The sequence below is a fragment of the Euprymna scolopes genome, chromosome 28 (genome assembly GCF_053919585.1).
Source record: "Euprymna scolopes isolate OS-2025 chromosome 28, ASM5391958v1, whole genome shotgun sequence".
Classification (NCBI taxonomy): domain Eukaryota; kingdom Metazoa; phylum Mollusca; class Cephalopoda; order Sepiida; family Sepiolidae; genus Euprymna; species Euprymna scolopes.
In genome coordinates, this window is record NC_136509.1 from 49432467 (window position 1) to 49457018 (window position 24552).

General features: G+C 32.7%; 1 protein-coding gene across 2 annotated transcripts in view; it reads left to right on the forward strand.

Annotated features, from left to right (window-relative positions):
- The window catches only part of LOC145249599 (cadherin-like and PC-esterase domain-containing protein 1), an 837303-nt gene that overhangs the window by 780589 nt on the left and 32162 nt on the right, over positions 1 to 24552 (forward strand). For both annotated transcript variants that reach the window (XM_080111307.1, XM_080111306.1), the window contains 5 exons: positions 5963 to 6243; positions 8750 to 8838; positions 10994 to 11023; positions 14888 to 15077; positions 18431 to 18605. In XM_080111307.1, coding sequence (XP_079967433.1) covers positions 5963 to 6243; positions 8750 to 8838; positions 10994 to 11023; positions 14888 to 15077; positions 18431 to 18605 — 765 coding nt within the window. The remainder of the gene's footprint in view (positions 1 to 5962; positions 6244 to 8749; positions 8839 to 10993; positions 11024 to 14887; positions 15078 to 18430; positions 18606 to 24552) is intronic.

Consider the following 24552-nt stretch of genomic DNA (forward strand, 5'->3'; position numbering starts at 1 on the left):
CCTTCCTGATGAAGTCTCAGCTTCGGTGGGCTGGTCACCTTGTTCGTATGGATGAAAACTGTCTTTCTAAGCAATTAGCATACAGTCAACTGAAAGAGGGTAATCGAAATGTGGGTCGTCCATTTCTGAGGTACAGAGATAAGCTGAAAGACAATCTTAAGCACGCAGGCCTGAACCCAAAAACCTTTGAAGAAGATGCTGCGGATAGAAAATTGTGGAGGGAAAAATGTTTTGCGGGCATTAACACATACATTGACACACGGCTATCGAATCAAACAAATCTTCGTAGAGCAAGAGTAGGAGCCGCACCTTCCCAGCATGTATTTTGTGAGTCGTGCGGCTTGGTTTGTGGTAGCAGAGCTGGCCTCGTCTCACACATGCGGCACAAGCATTGTAGGCAGAATGAAACAGAGCTAATTTTTGGCCCTCATGCGTCGAACACGACGGGAGAGTCCATTATATATATAATATAAAGCTGAACGGCTGTGTGTGTGTCTGGTCACGAATAGGCTCCTATATGGTTGACTATTTTAAAAAACTGATTACATATAATGATAGAAGATTATCGAGACACAGGAATGGGTATGTTTGATCTGGCAGAACAGTGGTTCATTAAAATTGTGGGGTCTGCGTACGCAACTGGTCCACAAAGTATGGAAATAAAAAATTTAAAAATTTAAAAAAAAACGTTTACAAGTGTTTTCGATATAGATGTACATAATAATACTTTGATAAGTATGTTTTAACTTAAATAGGGATGGTATAATAACATTGTGGGGTCTGCATTCGCGCCTGGCCTCCACAGAATAAAAATAGGCACAAACTTTAATAAAGACTTTTCATATCACTCTGCGTAAGTATACTTTGATAATTATGTATCAGTTTGAAGAAATATGGTATGATAAATTATAGGGTGTTCGTTCGCACCTGACCTCCATAGAATGGAAATATGTCACAAAGTTTAACAACGTTTTTTTAATATAGATCCACAGAATATTGTGATAAGTGTTTTAGTGTGAACATGTATGGTATAATAAATTATGGGGTTTATCTATTTTATTTTTACTTTAATCATATTTTGCTTTGGTTTTGATACCCCCAAATTAGAAACTATCTCTTTACAACCCTTCCTTTTTATAACCTATCATACTTTCATAAATCAGAGTCGATTTTCTGTAGGCTGTTTTTGAACCCAGTCAACAACGGGTACTTTTGCTAGTATATATATATATATATATATATATATATATATATATATATATATATATATATATATATATATATATATATACAGTGATGATCATATTTATTGGCACGGTAAAATAAAAGTTAAATTTTGTCTAATAAATTCTAAAAAAGGAATTAAATTAAAGAAAATAACAAAGTATATTATGTATTTTTAACTGGCCTTTCCGATGCAGCAATCGGATTTTAGAAAAAATAAATAACAAAGGAACAACAAACATAATTGCAAAAAACCCTTGTTCAAAATTATTGGCACGATTTATTTAATAATCAATTGTATAGCCTTTGGCCTTGATTACCTTCCTCAGTCGCTTTTCATAGTTTACAACCAAGTTGTTGCACTCTTCAGTAGTAATTTTAGCCCACTCTTCCTGACAATAATCCTCCAATTTAATAAGATTCTTAGGCTTCCTTTGCATTACCCTCAATTTTAATGTTCTCCATAAATTTTCAATTGGATTAAGGTCTGGGCTTTGTGATGGCCACTCCAAAACATTAATATGATTGTCCTCAAGCCATTTCTTAGTCAGTTTAGCCGAATGCTTTGGGTCATTATCTTGCATGAACTACCAACGACGACCAAGTGAGAGCTCTTTAGCAGAGTCTTTCAGGTTTTCATCCAATATTTTAACATAATCTTCCTTTTTTATGCTACCTGTGACCTTAACAAGTCGCCCTGGTCCAGAGGCAGCAAAGGATCCCCAAAACATCAAACTGCCTCCACCGTGCTTCACTGTGGGTATGGTGTTCTTAGGCAGGAAAGCTTCGCCAGATTTTCTGTAAATATAAGACACTTTATTATGGCCAAATAACTCTATTTTCGTTTCGTCAGTCCATAGAACACGTTTCCAGAATGCAACATCTTTATCAATATGACGTTTTGCAAAGGCTAGCCTTGCTTTCAGGTGCATAGGCTTCAATAAGGGAGTCTTTCTCGGACGACATGCTTTTAAACCAGCTCTCTTCAAAACTCTACCAACTGTATGTCGAGATACATTCACTCCAGAGGTGCTCTGTTCATCAACAATCTCCCCAACAGAGATCCTTGGGTTTTGTTTTACTTGTCGAACAATTTTCCGTTCATCTCTTGGGGAAAGAATCCTTTTTCTCCCTCTACCCTCTAAACTCATAACGTGGCCTTGCGATTTGAACTTGTTTATTATGGCTCTAACAGTGGATTTGGGAAGGTTTAGCTTCTTTGAAATTTTATCATAGCCCTCCCCATTGGTATGGCATGCTACAACAAGCTTCCTGACGTCTTCGCTGTGTTCCTTAGTTTTAACCATGGCGATTGAAAATTATAATTTAGTCACTTATAATAGTTTAAATAAATCGCTATCTAAAAATTATCTGAAAAAAATTATTCACTGAATTAGCGTTAAACAAGCATAATATGGCTATAAAAAAAGTTCAGAAAGCACGTAAACCGGAAATTGATTGATATTATACTGATACTAAAAGAAAAACAAAGCCGTGCCAATAATTTTGAACAAGGGTTTTTTGCAATTATGTTTGTTGTTCCTTTGTTATTTATTTTTTCTAAAATCCGATTGCTGCATCGGAAAGGCCAGTTAAAAATACATAATATACTTTGTTATTTTCTTTAATTTAATCCCTTTTTTAGAATTTATTAGACAAAATTTAACTTTTATTTTACCGTGCCAATAAATATGATCATCACTGTATATATATATGTGTATATATATATGTATATATATATGTATATATATATGTATATATATATGTATATATATGTATATATATATATATATGTATATATATATATGTATATATATATATATATATATATATATATATATATATATATATATATATATATATATATATCCTTTATCTTCTTCCTTCGTTAAAACATAACATTAAAGCCCAGTGTTTATTGACTTTTGGTGTGATTCTTGGCTAAACTCAAAGACGCTATCGTCATCTGGAAATTGCCTCTACCAAAGTCAGGGACAACGCTACATGAAGCAAACGATATATAAACCAACCGATCTACTGTATTTGTTTCTTTGATTCGATATACTTTGTCTGACTAGTCCCGAGCACAACACAAAACCGCCTTCTTCATGGTTTTCGCGTGTTATGGTGCTACAGTGGTGTAGGAATCACCCTACATCACTATACCACGCGAAATCCATTTCCTGTTTTTATTTTTTGGTGTATTTTTCTTCTGTCTACGTTATTTCTGAACCTGATTTGGGTCAAGATCAAAGTGTAGTATCTGTTCTTCAGATGCTGCACTTCAATTTCTTGTTCTCTGTCAGTGGAGGAGAAATCCTTCACGACTGAGACAATTTTTACTTTTGTTCCTTTTCTCCACGTAACGACCCTGGTGTCTAACTCTGTCCCGTGGGGAGGCATTGTAAATAGGAACTAATAAAACTTTAGGAACAAAGTGTAGTATATGTTCTGATGTTGCACTTACTTTTTCTGACCTCGATCAGTGAACGAGAATTCCTTTGAGACACATTCAATTTTTATTTCTGTGTTGCAATCAATAGTGCCCCTTTTTGAGGAGCTGGATTTTATCCAAAATGAAAACCGACCTTGTGTCTAACTCTACTCTCGTTAGTAGGCAAATTAAATTTGTCTCACCCAACCTCATTCTCTGTATGACCTTGAACTAACCTTAAACTACATTTGGTGTTAAGGCTTCAATTCTGGAGCTTTGGTCACCTTTTACTTAGTATTTATTTAGTTCATGATAAGCATCTTTTTTTATTGAAGGTCCGTTTGACTTTAGACAGAAAAATTAAAAGTTATTGACAGTGTTGGTGTAGATACGAGTTACAAGATGATTCTGACTCAGCATAGCATAACATGTCGAGGTATCATCTATGGGTTAAATATAGGCTGACTCACAAAAGTATAGTGCCCTAACTACCCACCCACCCAAAAAATCCACTCAGAATCGTTAATAAAATTCATAATCTTTTTTTACTTTTATTTCTGCAATCTAACCATACTTTGTATAAATAAACTTCAGTCTATGCCTGACTTATCCACCAAGTTTTAGTCATGAATGTCCAACAGTTTCTGTTTTATCACCTGGATACGATGTGTAATACTATTAATAACTGTGATACACTATTCTCTTGGTTTGCTTTGGCGGTTTTCTTTAGTTCAAATAGCACCACAGATAAAAATCTGGGTTCTTAAGATACGGTAAGTGTAAAGCTCATTTACGATCACAACTCCTACTTGTGAAACGATCGTCAAAGTGGCATCTCGTATTATTAAACAGCTATGAAATAAGATTTTTAGACATTCATACCTCAAACTTGATTGACAAGTCAAACATAGGCTGGTTTACCTGTACCAAATATAGTTGAGTTGCGAAAAGGGCCATGAATTTTATGAACGCTTCCATGGGTTGGATTTTTCTGGGGTCACTCAATGGAATTTATCATTTACAGAGTATCTGTTTACAAAATATAAGACTATAAATAATTCATATACAAAATATTTAATTGAATTCGGTATTAAATAAAAATAAAAGTGTTGATACTTTTTTTTTGTTGATATTGTTCATGAAGATACTTAATACTTAGATACTTTGGTACAAACAAAAACACCACTTCAAGGTCAAAACCTAGCCAAAGATAAGTGTTATATATATATATATATATATATATATATATATATATATATATATATATATATATATATATATATATATTCGATCTGGAAAACAGCAATTCTTCCTCCTTTGTCGTCAGAAACATCGTCCATGGAATGTGAGGATTAACGGACAAAATATGGGAAGTGAAAGTTACGAGGTTGCCGAAAGTAAACGCAAGGTCAACTTTCTACTTTCCTTAAATATGTCGTAAAATGAAACCACCAATCATCCTATAGTGGAATTGCATATACACGGTGAGCCAGAAGTAACAGGGCAGTCAAAATAATTTTTAGTTCAAAGAAAAAATCGTGATATGTAGATAATACATTATTTACCATTCATGCACGTTAAACCAATTAACTACATTTAATGCAGGAACAAACACATTTTGGTTTTGGTAGATTTTCGCACGAACTTTTTCATCGAAAGCGCTGAATGAGAATAACAATCGTGTCTTTTATCTACACCAATAATTTATCATTTACCAAGTTCAAAAGCCACTTGAGGATACGAATTAGCAAGATTTACAATTGACTAATGGAAAGGATTGAGAAGTATGTTTGATTAAATTAATAATTAATAGACGACATAACAAATGTTTGTTACCATTGGACTTGAAAGTAATCATGTTGTAGCATGTAGGGAAATATTCCTGATCTAATGTGTTTCACAGGTTTAAAAGTTCATGATAAGCATCCTTTTTTATTGAAAGTTCGTTTGACTTTAGACAGACAGGAAAAATAAAAGTTATTGACAGTGTTGATGTGGATGCGAGTTTTTGCTGAGAATGTTTGGGAGGGTATGGAGGGTACAGCTTGAAGTTCAGTTAAGAACTTACGATGGAAATATCGGTAGAGTAAGGGAAAATTAACACTGTTTCTTCTGTAAGAAACGGGTCTCCATGAAATATAAGAAACCATTTCCCATTGGATTACGAAATCGATTTTGTATTCTGTTCAGAACATAAAAAGCGATCTGAGTTACACCTTCTTATCATATTTTTACTTATATGCTCGCAGTGTCACAATGTCCCATTTTGCTCATCATTTTTTTTCTTTTATTATTTTCTCATAGTTGTATCCTTCTGATGAGAGTGGAATGTTGAACGGTCTTGTCCGACAGTTGCAACATTTTTTATTGCAAAGTCGCCAAGACAAATCGAAGAAAAAATATAACACAATTGAAAATATGGAGACGCACCCGCAAAGACAAGGGCCGATACTTCACACTTCAATGATGCATTCTCTACTGCTCAGACTTGAGAAGTTCTACGCTTCAAATTCGAACAAAGCTTATCTGGTGAACCCTGACGACCAAGAACTTTCCGATTCATACGAAGATTCCAATATTCCAAAGTAAGACTTTATTTTAGCTATGGACTTGAACAGTTGTCTATCTACGAAATTTACTAGTTATCTATGTACTTACAGCAGACTATTAATCGATATATATATTTATCTATCTATACTCCTATGAATTCGTTTTTCTTTTGTGTGTATTGATATTCACATTAAAAACCTTCTTTTCTATTTATTTAAAAAGAAAATACAATTTTCTTATATATGGGTCGATGAATTGCGTTCATCTGCAAAAGATCTAGCTAATTTGCATATTGTTTTAAATATTCATTTTAATTAATTCCCTAGTAGTTTTTTCGGTTTTATTGTGGGATGATCATCTAGAGTTAACAATTACGTGTAATTATATTCATACAGATATTCTACATGATTTATACTTGCATAATATTTAGGTAAATTCTTTACAGTAAAAAAAAAATTGTTTCTATATATATTTATGCATACGTATATATTTTTGTTTAATCTGTTAGCCTATCTATATATATATATATATATATATATATATATATATATATATAAGTGAACGCGTCTGTCTGTCTGTCTGTCTGTGTTCCCTACGCAATAATCTGTCAATTTTTAGTCTAGAGACTCGAAATTTGATATACAGATTACATCAACAAGAACTACAAAATAACAAATCCTACAACAACAGAAAACTGAAGAAAGACAATAGAAAATTGAAGATAAGTTGATTCAACAAGAAAAAATAGAATAATTACTTGTCAATAGTTTAACTAATAATAAATTATAGATTGACAGTAATATATCCTTTTCCCAAAACACGATATGAAGCATCATGGAGACTACGTTTCCGATGAAAACAAAAAGTTCGACGCTATCTTTAGAAGATATAACCAATTTTTCAACGTCGATTGTGAAAACTGGCCTGATGGGAAACGTTCAACTACTTTTTACGAAAGTTAGGAACTGCAGAACACAGCAGATTCGTAAGTACATCCTACCTGAAAAAAAATGGAGTTCATGGAAATCATGAAAGTACTATCAGAACGTTTTATACCCAATATGACATTGTTTCACAAAAGGTGGAAAGGTTTTACGTTGGCTAAAAGAAACAATAAAAATTACTTAGTTCGATCATAAAAACTGTAATGACTTTATACAAGTAGAATTGTCGGCAGGTGATTTTAAATGTTTCATTTTCACTCAAGGATTTGTGTCGATGAAGAATGCTAAAATTAGACGAAGAATACTATCGAAACTCGAAAACAAACCCAATTTCGCTTCACAGAAACTTGCTGAGGATTTCGTGGTACGCCGTATTGGCCTTACGTACTACTACTCTCATCGTCTATGTATTCTTTTTTGTTGTAAATCCAAACATTTTTTCTAAACCATATCCATGTCTGACTTTCGGGCCAAAACAGTTAATTTGATTCGTAGATAAATCGTTCGCTTTCAGTTTCAATATGTTATGACATCATGGGTTGGAATTTCAGTCTTAACAATTGTTTTATGGTTTATCTTTGTTTGTTTGTTTGTTTGTTTGTTTGTTTGTTTGTTTGTTTTTGCTATATCGTTCCAGTTATTTCTAAACGATATCGATAGTCATCATAAACCTGAAGATCTTCTTGATAAGAGGGATGAAAACTATTTGATAAACGTCCTTAACTTATAATCTCGACTATAAAATTCAAGGAATATTGACAAACCCGGCATAGACGGGTACTTCAGCTAGTTCAACTTCAATCTAACTATATAGCATATTGTTAGATTGTCGACGAAAAGGAACACATTTCATATAATTTTATAAGAAATAGACGTACTTGTGACCCGTTGGATCACAATCACTATGACTTTTTTTTTACTTTGACTTTAGTCTGAAAGTTAATGAATGTTACGTATCTCTTAAGACATACTTTTTGCATAATTAAAAATAAGAAGTTTCTGGATTATTTGAATTCTTCGGACTACTGTTTTCATCAAAGTGTTAGGCATGACATATATGAACCAAGATGGCCGCCAGAACTAACACATGACGTTGCCTCTCCTATGAATTTTCTTTTTTCCAACATTATGTTGTCATGTATTTTTTTTAAGCAAAGAATCAATTTTTCTGATGAATGTATATGCACGAAAAGAGTCGGTATTGACATAGTAACCGATTGGTTTTGCATAACGAAACGAATTTGTAAAAAAAATATGAATTTGTAAAAACATGCACCCAAATGTAACCTGCCGGGGGAGCTGTTTTGCATAAAAAATACATATTTGGATCTTGGAATATAACTATACTGTTATCCTTATATATATATATATATATATATATATATATATATATATATATATATATATATATATATATACAGTTTCTTTAACACTGACATTTTCAATTATTTATCTGCAATGGCTACTAAATCTAAGATTAAACGAAAATACATAAACATTAACATTGTAAGATACCATCTTTGAATACGCAATATTATACTCCATAATATTTTCAAATTAGACATTTACTCACATTATTTTGTTTTGTTTATTTCAGGAAAGTCGATCTTTTATCGCAGCCAACAATTAGCGTTACGAATGCAAAGATTGTTGAGAAACAATTCCAACAAGCAGACGATAATAAAAGTAAGTCTGTAGCCTCAGAGAGTTGAAGAAAAAGAATAAAATAGTTGGTGACCATTCGAAATTTGTTAGAAATTTCGAAAACAAAAAAATCTTATAAGAAGTCATTCATGTCTTGAAAATCTTTATCAACGCTTTATGTATAAAAGGATTGATGTTTTAAATGCCTTCAATATCTGATTATTTAGTGATTTTGTAGAGTGATTACATACTTATATATCATGTCGAAATTAATATAAATTTCGAAAATTATAAAAAAAAAAAAAACATCGAGTAGAAAAATAATTAAAAGCAAAAAAAAATTATTGAGTTTAGAGATTTATCGTAAGTTTTTTTAATGTTGGAGATTCAGGGGGAAGTAACTGCAATCAATATTTGTGACCAAATAAATACGCATCGCCATTTTTAAACAGAAGATCTCATAACGTAATTGTGACTGATTTATCAAAATACTTCCAGCACATCATTAACTGAATCATTTTTCCTTTTTGTTTTAAATTTATACTAATTTTGACATGACATGTAAGCACGTAATAATGTTTTCATTTGAAGTGCGTTGTTTTACAAGATCACCAATCTACACAAGCACCAACAATTTTATGAATAGACATTAAAATAATATTCATCGTAACAATGATTAATTGTAGTTTTATAAAAATAAAATGCTTCAATTAATAACTTTATGCTTCAAAACTACTGTAATTATTAAATTTAACTTTCAAAATCTTATTTAAAACGAATAGTTTCGTGAAAAATAACATCGTTAAGAAAAAGTATGCAAAATGATTTTTTTAATTCCCGAGCAACGTCAGAGCTGCACAAATGAAAAGTGTTTCATTTGGAATCATCTATAATGTAAATCCCACCTGTCTGTTTAAATGTATGTATGTATCTATGTATGTATGTATGCCTAAAACTTTCGACAGAGGCGACGGATTTTTACGAGATCGGTATCGTTTTGAAGCTTGACTCTTTGGCTGACAAATATCGCAAAATTAGCTAAACACATTAACTCCTTCATCCTCATCTGGGCACTTTTCTAGAGGAAGGGGTCGCTTTTTTCGCCGATATTTTCGAAAGGCATGCTCTCTTTTTGATTGTATAGCCTTTATTCAAAACTACGTCACTTCCGGTTTGACGATGAGCTCAACAGCAAAGACGTCACGTTTTTTTTTCTTTCTTTCTTTTGTTTTTCACGTTCTTTTCCTCCTTCGCGGTACGGGTTCGAGCCTGCCTACTGCCATTTTTTGCTATTATTTATTTATTTATTTATTTATTTCTCAACATACACCTACACAAACCAGGGAAATGCCGGGCACCCAGGCTAGTGTATGTATATATATATATATATATATATATATATATATATATATATATATATATACATACATATATATATATATATATATATATATATATATATATATATATATATATATATATATATATATATATACGTGAATTTGTTAATGCAATACTCGAAGTATTCCAGTAATATTACGTATTAATAAAATATATCCCGGGTATTTATTAGAATACCCAACAAAACGAAAAATTGTGTTAAAAATAAATACACAACAAATAAATGTTACCAACGGTAACATAAGTTACTCTTCTACTTACCTGAATACGTTTTTTATGTTTTAATATATTTTTAAATGTTTTTAACACAAATGCTGTGTAAAGTCTGTCAAGTTAGAAGGAAAAAATGACGCTGTCCTTACATCTGGCTTGGAACGTCGATAATCGCTGAAAAATCGAAAATTAAAAAAAAATACTTGTAGAACATTCAATTTTCGCACGATTGTTGACATTTGTTGGTCAGTGTTTATACCAGTATTTTGTTTAATTTTCGATTTTGAGCGACTATCGAGGTTACAAACTGTCTGTCTAACTCGACAGAGTTTACACTACGTTGACTTTAAGTGGAAATACGTTTTAGAATAAGTTAAAACACAAAGACACTTACTCGGTAGGAAATAGAGTAATTTAGCTGTGCTTTGGTAACATTTATTTGGTGTGTATTTATTTTTTACCCTTTTCTTTTTTGTTTTGTTGTATCGGCTGTTCTAATAAATACTCTATTTTCATGTACATGTAGTCCGTCTTTATATCATTTGTAATATTGTATTCTACAATATATTTTCTCTAATTTCAGAAAAGTATCTCAGACCAACATGTAGTGATGGTAAGCATTCCTTTCAGTATTTATTTTAGATACAAAATCTAATCACCTGTATAATATAGAAGAGCCGGTGTTTCGCATATATTGTCATCGATAGCATATGGCCTACATACTTAATATTTTTTCGGTTTCGTCAGTTTCTTCCTTTAAGGAAATTTGGCCTACCATTTTTTTTTTTATAAGCAAAAACGTAGTTTTATTAATTTTCTCTAGATTAAAATGTTATCACCCGGAATTGTCTTACAATGGTAACATGTCAATAATGAATAACTAATAGATAGAAGCAGAAACAGCATATAATATTTATTAAAACTTAGTTTTGTTTGTTTTTTTGTTTGTTTGTTTGTTTGTTTGTTTTTACCCATAAACAACATGTGTTATGTTATGTAGCTCGTGTGGTAGCGAAATATACTGAATTTAAATTCCATTGAAGGTTCCATTTTCGACTTCGATTCTCGCCGGCTGCTTTTTTTTCTCATTATATTTTAAGTTCATCTATTTCAGTTATTTTGAAGGATTTTGAGAATCACACCTAAATAGCATGTAAGCTGGTAAATCAAACTTTTCTCCTGGCTTAGCAGTTTTCATGTTTTTTTTATTGTTGTACCGTATATACGTAATATAATAACGTACTTATGATTTAGCAATTTTCATTTCTGATCAGGTACGACTTATTTTTAGTACTTAGTCCGACCAAGACGGCTATTAATATAAATATTTTAATAATAAACTATTTTTTTTTAATTGGAATTCATTATTGAGATGAGTATTATTTATATTAATTTATTTATTGCGGACTATTATTCTCATCTTTATTTGTTGTTGTTTCACGACGTTTCGGCCAACTATTCCTCAACTACGGATGGCAGTGATTGCTGAGAATGCAGTTGGAGATTCGAAGTTCCTATCCTTCGCGGTTACCACCTTACGAAGGCCAGAGGAATAGTTGGTCGAAACGTCGTGAAACAACAATTAATAACGATGAGAATAATAGTCCGCAATAAATAAATTAATATAATTTTTTTAACACAGCAAGTGCGGTAAGTATTTCTTTCGGAATTTATTTCAGGTATAAATTTAATCACCTCCATAATATAGAAGAGATTGTGTTTCGCATAAATTGTCATCGATAGCATACGACCTACAGATTCAATATTCCTATTTTGATTCGTCATTTTCTTTTGTATAAACTTGGCTTATCTTTGTTTTTTTTTTACAACAAAAATGTATTTCTAGTCACCTACTCTCAACTAAAATTTTATCCCACTCGGAATGGGTGATATATTTTCATAATGAACGACGAATCAATAGAAGCAGGTACAGCATATATTATATTTATTAAAGCTTGTATGCTTTCCTGTAACCAATATACGTGGGTTATATGGCGGAAAATCCTACTGAATGTCCAAGTTTCGGTATCGACTTTTTTTTCTTTAAGTAAAATTATCTTACATTTTCAGTCACACCCATACATCATGTAAACTGGCAAATAAAACTTTGCTTCTGACTCAGCAATTTTCATTTTTTTTATTGTTGTATCGTGTTATTGGTAATATGATAATGTACTTAGCTACAACTTATTTCCATAGTAAAACCTACTCGTCCATATCAAAGTGAAATGTTCGGACTTATAGCTGCCTTCTAAAATTTTCTTTGAAGGTTTCGTTTACGTATGGTTAGTAGCAAATTTATCGAAAGAGGCGGTTTTTCCATATAAATAAACACTTTGAATTCTGTAAAGTCTATAGAATTCTTCAAACAAACTCTTGTTGGCAGGTTTACTTTCTCGGAAGAACTTGTTTAGTCATAGTCTTTGATTTCCATCTCATCTTCCATATGTCCGTCGGCACCGCGATCTTCGGTAGGTTCGATATAAATTTGATACGAATATTTTACCTCCTTCCAGGTTGTAATAATCGATGTATTTCTATTCTAATGAAATATCTCTCATTCTTGTAAGGAATGAACACCCATAGAATGTCAGTTCTTTTGGGTCAGTTCCGACGGTGTATCCGTTTCGGAAATGGCCGAAGCAGTTTACGATTTAAAATTGTCAAAAGAAAGACAACTCTAAGCATACGAAGGGTTAGGTTAGGGCTAGGGTTAGTTTAGTTTATGGTTAAAAATTAAAAAGAAATTACCTATTAAACAAGTATGGTTGAAAAACTTTTTTTTAAAAAAAGAAAAGAATGTGACTTTCGGGAACTAGTTCAGCCATTACTGTGACTGACTTGGAATAATTCATCAATACTGGGAACTGAGTCCATCCATAAAAGCTGAAATACTCTGGGTGTCCATTTCTTTACTAATACAATGATCCTTCAACATATAAACCAAAAATAGTGTGAAACATTTTTTTGAATTGGGTCAATCTCGACTCTATTTGTAACAATGGAAAGTTGATCTCAATAAGGCTGACATTTGCCTTTGATTTGAGCCTCGAGTCAACTCGACACGATATATAAGTCATTCTTAGTATGTTGCAAGTATTTCCGGTTGAATGAATGCAAAAGATGAATTGATACGATTTCTTAGGTTTTCATCGAAGCAAACTTCATTGGAGTTCGACCTGATGATTTATTGATTTCATATCGATAATAATCCACACAATCACCTAATATGTATCGATAAAGTTATATATCGATGCAGGGATTATGTTGTTTAGAAAATATAGGCTGATTTTTTTTTTCGACTCACTTTTAGAAAGTTCTTTCTGTTTGTACTGGAAACTTTACGAGTTTATGCTTTTATAAAACAAACATATTTAATCATTGATGTAAAAGATGCTGCGGCGAACATCTTACAGCCAAGCTGCACCTACTAATATATATGGTTGGATGGACTTTTCTTTTTACCTCACTTATATATATATATATATATATATATATATATATATATATATATATATATATATAAGTATATAAATAATATATAACTTATATATATATAAGTTATATATTATTTATATATAACTATATATATAACTCATATATATATATATAACATATATATATATGAAAGACCTATGAAGCATGTGATGTAATACAAAATATAATATACAAAATGATCAACATACATACGTGCCAAAGAATGTACTCATAAAGTTTAACGAAAGAACATAAGTTGACAGAGTCTTAGATAGAAAAAATTAGGATAGTTGTGCATTTTTGCCACCTTGCTGAAGTCATAACGATATTATTTTGAAAGCCATTCTTAACACGGAGAAAGGAGGGTGTTTTGTAATTATTCTGTGCTTCCACCTAACAATTTAATAAAAAGACATATCGTGAAGCTTGAATTTAATCGGGAAAAAAATATTATAAAGTAGGGCGGTGGCAAAAGTGCACAAGCACTAAAATTAGTGGTCAGGGAATAAGTAAATATTAATTACTTTTTACTGTTTGTTTCTGGCGGTTTATGAACTGTGATTTGGATTCGGTAACTTACAGGCAGCATTGGCTCGGAGTAGCGTGAATGAGACATCTATGCGCTATGTACAACGCGCCAGAAAGAGACGATCTTGTTTTGAATTTCGCATGCATGGGCAGGGTGTGATCAACCTCGGTTGGATCACCGAGTGGAGGGTGTATGAGGTTAGAAGTAATGAAGCTTTCAGTAATTCCAGTTGTTTGACATCAGCTTAAAATAAATCCAAGGGCAATAACTCCAATAATTCTGGTCCAACGATATGTATTTTTAAATACGACAAAACGTCAGCATAAACGCAAATCCACCAGCAATGAGACCACATCGAATGAAACATGATAAATATTAACGTTGATTGAAAGAAAAAAAATGTAAATATTTTTTCAAATATTCTAACCTTTTGAATTTAATTAATTCTGCATATATTTACGTTTTTCTTAGATCCTTTGGATATGGCGTATTTAATGAATATTATGACTGAACCTGAAATCAATATCACCCCCAAGTTCGATTCTAGTGTTGTGAGTTACGAAGCCAGTGTGCCTTACGAAATACTGCTCGTCAAAATATGGGCGTTCGCTCGAAGCTGTCAATGTGAAGCCAAGATGGACGACAAATTCGGCGTATCAAGGTAAGAAGAAAGACATGTCGTTTCACAATAATAAAACACAGCCTCAACTATTTTATTCTTTTCAAGTAATGCACGAAATCTATTTAATATTTTTTGTGGGTGCATATGAAAATTATGCTTCTACCATTTTATGGCTTCGTCGTAAAATGTTTAGATAATGTCGTGGCAAATTGCATTCGTGACCTGAAAGCTTTATTTCTCTATTGACTCTTAAAAGCAACCCCTGTCATGAATGTGGATCAGAAGCAGAGATGCATCATTTAATTTCTGGCGAAAGTACATTGAGAATCGTGGTGTTTATGTAGAAAACCAAATTCTGAGACACAAAAGAGTGATCGTTTTAATGATAATTTTAATAGTTTATTAAACTTTTTGAGTTAAAAATGATGCTTTATTTTTACACCAATACACACCCCACACTCACACATTATATATATATGTATATATTCTCCCCATCATTCTGATATATATATATATATATATATATATATATATATATATATATATATATATATATATATATATAGAGAGAGAGAGAGAGAGAGAGAGAGATAAAGAGAGAGAGAGAGTTGAGCATACTGAGAAGTGATACACGAATTACCATAAGCGTATTAACCGATGCTCTTTGTGTAAACAAATCCTTGGGTATTTCGGACGATGTTAAAACATCATTAATTCACTACTCGTACAGCAGCCGTCGATTAGCGGCGTAATGGTTAGAAGCCTTGACTGTCGTATGGGCGGTCGGGTTTCGATTCCTGGCTTGAGGTAGTTTCTTGTTTAGACGCACTGATGAGCTGTACTGTATGTGGATGACTATATATATATATATATATATATATATATATATATATATATTTAAAAGAACTTTGTGCGTGTTTGTGTGAGTTCGTTTTATATGGACTCAAAAACAGCTGGCCTACTTTTATTAAATTTCACGCTATGTTCTTAGGTAGGTTTTGTACCGAAGTGTCTTCAATAAGTATCGATAATCGAAATAATCCGATGAAAGAAGAAACAGGCGTTTTTGACCAAAGTTAACACCTTACACATCCGAACGTCACAAGTGCATTTGAGAAGTTTTATTACTATACACGTCGAATGACCCGACATATAAAACCAACAGTATGTTCTTTGATATGACATGGGCGCGTTCAAGATAAATGATTCTGTTTAAAGCAGAATTATACCATAATACTTGACTTTTCATTTTAAACTAAAATTTAAGCCATTATCACCGCACAAGTAGTAAGGCCGAGCATAGAAAATCAACAATATGTTCTTTGATATGGCACCTTATACGACTTAACATCACAAGTGCATTTGAGAAGTTTTATTACACAAGCCGAAAGGTCTGACATATAAAATCAACAGTAGGTTCTTTGATATGACAGGTGCGCGTTCGAAATGAATGTTTCTGTTTAGAGCGAAATTGAAGCATGATATTTAACTTTTGTATTTAAAACTTTAATTCAAGTCATTGTATATAAAACAAATGAAGCAAGCTTTTTACACATTTTTACACATATCTAAGAAAAAAAGATTTTACAAAAGAAAAACTTACCTGAAAAAGCCCTGATACTGGCGAAATCTTGTATGATGTCTTTAAAGGTAAACGACATTTTCTTTTAAAGAAGAAAACCATATGGTTTGGCTTTATTAAAAAAAAAACAATTAATATTCATTCATGACGATATTTAAAAAAAAAAGTGCTACTTTATTTCTTATAACATTGTCATGTGAGTTGTATGTTACACTTGTGAAAACTCCATTTCACATCCCAGCGGACCTATTACCCAGAGAGATTTTTACATCTCCAAGAAAAAAAATGATTTATAAAAAGAAAAAAAAATGCTTCAAAAATCCCTGATATGGGCGAAAGCTTGTTTCATGTCTTTAAATGTAAATAAACTTCTTTAAAGAAAAAAAAAACATATCGTTTGGCTTTATTAAAAACTTTTTTAAACAACTATGTTTAGTGATGAAAAAACATATCGTTTTTTTTTTATATAAAAACTTTTTTTAAACAACTATGTTTAGTGATGAAAAAACATATCGTTTTTTTTTTATATAAAAACTTTTTTTAAACAACTATGTCTATTGATGAAAGAAGCAAAATATCCAAATGTCTAATGATTAAACAAACAAACTATATAAACTATATAATGACTAAATAGGCAAAAATATCCATTTATAATCATGAAAACCTTCTGTCTCTTGCGACAATGGCATTCTGCACCTAGTTTGGTTTGCTACAGCGTCTGTTGTGGCTAACCAGGTGCAGGACTGGGCAGGTAATAAGAGAACTTTGGTTTGCTCATTTATCAGGGCTCCCCTCTCCAACGGAAAGGCAAGCCAATACAGTCGGTGCCAGCGCGGCTGCAGGAGCTGCCGAAAAGATGTTGCAGAGCTTCATCATCCGCCTATCGGAACTCCAGATCGGATTTTTTTTTTTTCGGGATTTATTCCCTTAGTCTTTTGTAACGAATCCACAAGGCAATGTGTCTATTTTTCCATAGCTGGAGGATTCTTCATGGTAAACAACAAATAACGAAATGACCAAAATGAAAACAAACTTTGCTTTGTTTTGTTTTGTTCTTTCATTCAGTCACTGTTGTTTTTAAATTAGTGACGCTAAGGATTTCAACTGACGATCCGCAAAGTTAAGAATCGAATAACGAAATCCATTTATAAGTGAAGCTAAGGAAACAATATGTCTCCTGATATAAAATCAGAAAAACAAAAGTTTAATCGAGAAAAACAAATGTTTTTTGCTTTAATAAAGCAAAAAACATTTTATAATGAAAAAATTGACAAACTAGATGTCTAATGGTAAAATAAGGATACAATTTCTAATGTTAAAGCAAACGAAAAGGCAAAACTTATAAGATAAGCGAAAAACAACAGTTGTAATAATTAAAAATATATATCAAAATGTCTAAAAATATAAATTGATAAATAGCGCCGGGTAATTTCAAATGGGGGCACTTGTTTTAGCTTGAATCGTCAAAATAATTATAGCATGACTGAAATTTTCTGAGTCCAGAAACTTAGTTCTGCTCAAATACACCAGAACCATAAAAAAGGGGAAAAACAAAAATGCATATTGATAAAAGAAACTTAAAACAAAATGTTTATTGATAAAAAAGCGAAGATGCAAAATGTCTAATGATATTTAATCCTATACTTTATAAATGTGTCAATGGCCTTAAAAGAATAAGAAAAAAAATCACCTCCTCACGCACGTGTTTACATTAATAAAAGAGTAGAAACGTAGATTGCTTTTTGAATCGTAGTTGCCCGAGTATAAACGTGTTAATACATTGTCTCCTTTTTTTTTTTCTTTCTCACAGACCGGCTAACTATACCCTCGGGGTAGGCACCAACCGAGTTACTTTAGTCGTGGTTGACATTACCCATCCGGTGCCATTGGTTGTTAATACATACATTGTTCATATCCATCGCCGCACGCTTCCTGGTGCTGAGTTCAACAAACATCTTCCTCACTCTGTCTGCAGCCTCAAGCAGGTCAGAATTATCACAACTTTTATATTAGTTCACTTAAAAAATATAATGGCAGATACTTGTAGAAACCCACCCAATAAATGTTAACGTGGCATTTATTGGGTGGATTTTAACCACCATTTTGTTTTATTTCTTATTTTGAAGGTATTATCAAGTCTTCAAAGACAACGAGGCCATTTTTTCTTTTTCTTCAGTATCGCTTAATATCAGTTGTTGTTCGAACCGAATAAACATTTTACATTAAATAAAAACACTAAAAGCTTATTCGGTTAGATAGAAAAGTAACTTATCTTGCCTTTGGTAACATTTATTTGTTATATATTTGTTTTTTGACAACATTTTCGTACCTTAATACAAACTTTATTATTGTTCGAACCGAATAAACATTTTACATTAAATAAAAACACTAAAAGCTTATTCGGTTAGATAGAACAGTAACTTATCTTGCCTTTGGTAACATTTATTTGTTATATATTTGTTTTTTGACAACATTTTCGTACCTTAATACAAACCTTATTATTTCAAAGGGGTTATTATTATTATTATTATTATTATTATTATTATTATTATTATTATTATTATTATTATAACAACAACAACAACCAATAAATTATAAGGATTAATGTAGAAACCATTGTGGAATTTCCATGAAGTTATGTACCTATATAATAAAAGCGTGATGCCGGTTTGTCCAGCTCACTTTCAATGGTAACGTACACAACTTTATGAACAAAGAAATGGAAACATAATCTTTCTTTTTTTTTTTTTTTTTACACAGTGATCACCACTTATTAAGGCCCGGAAGCCACTCAGGGATAAGGGTTATTGCAAGTACATTACGTTAGTGTGGAGATTTGATGAAGTGTTTAATTAAGGGGGCGGTTCATTAGGAATTTGTTAACGTTGGACTTGAAGACATCCAAGTTGTAGTCCGGAGGGAAGCAGGCAGACGGAACAGAGTTCCACAGGCGTGCAGTTCTAAGAAAGAATCTTTGTTCATGGAATCCGCGTTTTGATTTAGGCACAGATATAGAGTGGGGGAAATTTTTCACAGTGGATTCAGCTAGACGGGTGTTTTTCGTGAAAGATTGGCGAGGGGGGACCAGAGATTGGAGTTCAGACGAGCACCTGCCATGGAAATAACGATAAAACAAGGATAGGCTCGCAACGTCTCTTCTGTGGGAGAGAGGTTGCAGGGTAGAGAAAAGGGCATCCCTCACTAAGCCACGAAGTCTATTTTGTACTCTGTCAAGGCAGGATAGGCTGTTTTTAGCAGCTCCTGCCCAGATATGGCAACAGTATTCCATCCTTGGACGTACTTCGCTTTTAATCTTAATAATAACTAGGCCTGTGATAACAGCATATTCTTTTCATTGTTTTGACTTTAAAGTATATATCCGACACAGACACAGTTAATCAACCGAAAACCACATTACTCTATATAAAAGCATATAAGATATACACTAGAGAGTCAAAACAACGAAAAGAATATGCTGTTGTCCTAGCCCTAATAATAACTAAAACTAATGATAGCAAAGAATAATTACACGAGCTTATTCTTAATAATTGATATTAAAAAGTAAAGAGAAGAATTTCTTTCACTTTTAATAAACACCAAAAACTAGTTTCTTGTTCTTCATAGTTTCGTGACAAAATAGGAATTAATCTACGAGTGCACAGGTGCTTAACTTGCCGATTAATGAAAGACAGAGAGAGGATAGTTTATTCTTTTGAAGTAAAACTCATCTTGCGTTTTATTTTTTATTTTTTTATTTTTGCTCGCGTATTTGTTTAGTAATATTAAAGTCGCGCATTTGTTATTTTTGGGGGAGAATCCGTAAAAGTTACCTTGTTCTTATCCGCTTTGCCTCTCCACAAGACAGAGTTAGACACCAAGGTTGTTTTTTTTAACGTGGAGAAAAGGAACAAAAATAAAAATTGTCTCAATCGCGAAGGATTTCTCCTGCACTGACAAAGAACAATAAATTGAAGTGTAGTATCTGAAGAACAGATGCTACACTTTACTCTTGGCCTTCTGGCCAAGAGTAAAATTTACATCGTGTGTATAATGTCTAGAAATCAATTTTTCTAGAACGACGCCATGGAAGTTACACGTTAATTTCGACATCAATTTGAATAATTTTCTGCTAACAACAATATTCATTTCGAAATACTGGATGTTTGTCAGGATCAATACTATTTAAAAAAGTGTTTGTTCTTCTGTCCAAAAATTTATCAATGTCAGCAAAATATTCTTTAAATACATAAAACGAATATGTCTCTTCTTTAAATTAATAAAAGAATGAAAAAACAAAATGTCGAATAATATAATAAAAATTGTTCAAATTTATAGAAATCCAATTCTTTTTCAAACAATATATACTCTCTCCTTAGATAAATATAATTGTCAGCTAAATATTTTACAACTCAATAAAACGAATGTGATTTCTTGAAATATATTAAAAATTTAACTGCCTTTTTAGTCAATAGTTTAATTTAGGAACAATTCATTTTAAAATGAGTAAAGTTGTTAGCTAAATATTCTTTAAATAAAACGGATATGTCTCTTCTTTATTTACCTACAAGTTGTAACAATTCAATTCTTTTTAAACAATAAATATTCTCTCTCTTTCTCTCTCTCTTTCTCTCTCTCTCTTTCTCTCTCTCCCTCTCTCTCTTTCTCTCTCTATCTATCTATCTATCTATCTCTCTTTCTTAATATAATTGTTAATTAAATATTAATCAAATCAATAAAACGCATTCAATCAGGATAATATGGCGCTGCAGTATTGTCTCGCTCAGCCCATGCTCACCGCATTGACGCAGATCTCCACAAAGCTTGCCGAATCATAACCGGAAACTTAAAAAGCACACCTCTACCAGCCCTATACCGATTAAGTGGCATACCACCACCTAAAGTCCGCCGGGATATAATTGCGACAGTTGAGCATACTAAACAACTCGAAGACCCCAGACACCCTCTCTATGGCTACTCGGAGGTGGCTAGACGACTTGTGTCCCGGCGAAGCTCTGCCACAGTGGAGGAACTACCGGACACTCCTACATCCTCTTACCGGCTGCAGATGTGGAGAGAGGTAGACCCTAAGTCTACAAATATAGAACTGCCAGAGCCCAGTGAAACCTTACCACCTGGCACACACCTGTCCCGTTCGGAGTGGGTCACTCTGAGTAGGGCAAGGGCAAAAGTTGCAAAAACTGGCGACAACCTCCTCATGTGGGGTTACTCTACAACTGCTGAATGTCCCTGTGGTGCCCAAGTTCAGACCATCGAGCACATTTTAACATCTTGCCCACTGGGGCCCAACTGCACGGACGAAGACCTCAGTGTTGGTAATGAAACCGCACGCCGCTGGTTGAAGAGATGGAGCGACAAGATATGAATGAATCAGGAAAACAAAATCAATGTTATTTTTGAGACATGTATTTCTGTAAAGCTGCTTTATCGGTAGGATAACATAATTTGATCTTGGAACAATTCATTTTAAAATAGATAGAATCGCGATTCATTTCAGCTTAGCGCTATCAAATTTACCAGCGATTACTCATCGAACGACCTCACCATTTATAAATCAGTGCTAACAATGATAAGCATGAAATATCTTGACGTATTAATATCATTTATATTAACGTAATAATATTAACATGAAAAGGATTTTGCTGATTTAGAATGAAAAACTATATAACACTTTTATTCATAACAAAAGCCACTTTTATCCTCTATAACTTGATTCCATCTGTCAACGCTTATAAATGCCTCGTTTGTAAAAATTATTTAGGTTTTGATGTTATGAATCCAACTTATGTTCAATTTCCTTTCGTGATTTTAACCTCAACCCATCTAAATGGTTTTTTAATCCGTCGAAATAAGTAATAATCTGAATAAGATAGGTCAGGAAAACATGCAGGATAGGCAAGATTTCTCAACCAAATTCTCCTAGAAAATTATCATCATCATCATCATGCTGATGATGCTTGTCCTCACACAGATGGAAGATGACTCTCTTTCTGATGACTAAAAAGGTCATTTTCAGGTCTACATGAGAAAAGAATATAAATAATGCTTTATTAATCTAAAAGCAAAACGTTGTAAATTAATCATGGTGATATGTTTAAGTAATAATGCATAAAATAAATTACAATGCTTGAAAATAAAATAAAAATAAAAACTTTTGCACAAACCTGATATGTAGATTGATAAAAAATAAATTACTTATTACTACCCCGAGCAACATCAGATAGCCCTGCTAGTATGTAATATACGCAGGATAATTGATGCTTAATAAGCCAACAAATTTAATTATTAGTTTGTTTCTCTCACAATGAAAATCGGTGGAGCCTTTTAGCAATTTAGCGACAGATTACTTTCCCGTGTGACTCCAGGCGTTATAATTAAGTTGCGATTCCCTCTAAGCAACAAAAGTTCCTGCCATGTTTTCGCAAAAGAGTTTTGGACATGTTTTTAGTGAATAAGTCATTGAGAAAAGGCAATCGGGATTAAACTCAAAGCCTCTTGGTAGAATCAATTGTAAAGTATCTCTTAACCAATGCATATATTCACTAGATTATGTGTCTACCATGATTGGCCTATCGGAGATTATTATGTATGTTATTTATTTATTTATTTATTATTATTATTATTATTATTATTATTATTATTATTATTATTATTATTATTATTTATTTATTTATTTATTTATTTTATCTATTTTTGCTTGGATATCACAGTTTATCAAGGCGCAAAGGCCGCTCTGGGAGTCGGATTAATGAGTGTTGGTTAGATGGTGAGACAACATGGTGATGATCAGTAATGGTGGAACTTGGCTAGGGTTTAATTATATAAGAGGATGGCTCAACAAGAACTTGTTTATATTAGACTTGAAAATGACTATGTTCTAGTTCGTTCGGATGCAGCCTCACGGTGTTGCATTCCACGGATAGACAGTTCCAGGAAAGTAATTAGCTCGTGAAATTTTCGTTTAGTTTTAGGCACAGATGGAAAGCTGGGGAATTAGTTGACGGCGGTTGTAGCAAGACGAGTATTTGCTGCGAATGTTTTACAACGAGAACATAGATTGAAGCTCAATCGAATACCTACCATAAAATTAACAATAGAGCTGTGATAAACTCGCAACGTCTCTTGTGTGAGAAAGAGAAAGTAGAAGAGGTTAAAAAAAACGCAACATCAAAGTTCCCGGTATTTCAACTTATTTTATTTTACTTCCATCACTCCAAACGAGGGATTTGCTACTTGGGCGTAACGGGTTACTATTTGTCTGTAGGTGATCATATCAATATATTTGTGAGATGTCTGTTCATATTACATTGAGACTTCTACCTATTAATGTGTCTAAAATTATTAACCTATCGGAAATTAAAAAGATAAAGATCCTTGGCATTTTATCTATTATTTTATTCTACCCATGTTCACACTCTAAAAAACATATTGCCACTTTGGCATCAGGGGCTACTATTTGGTACCATGTTTATGGGGGGGGGGGCTATGTGGTGAGATGAGTTAAATGGTTGTAAACATTACATTTAAATTTCTGCATATTAGTATAGCCAGGGAAGCAGAAAAGGGATGGAATTCCAAAGTTTAGCAGTCCGAGAGGAGAAATTATTAGAATAGAAGGCTTTCCGATATCTAGGAATTTCCAGAGTGAAGGGGTATGATTTTGCTGCAATATGGGTTTGTCGAAGTATGTACGTCGATAGGATACAAATGCAATAAGTTCATCAGAGCACATTCCAATGAAGTACTTGTCAAACAAGCACAGGGACTCAACATTGCGGCGATGGGACAGAGGTTAAAGCTATTGAATTAGAAACTCTTCTTTTACAGCCTGTAAAAGAAGGAGAGTAACGGTAAATGCACAAGACCAGATATGGCGACAAACCCTCAAGCATGGGAGAAATGCGTTTTTCTCGA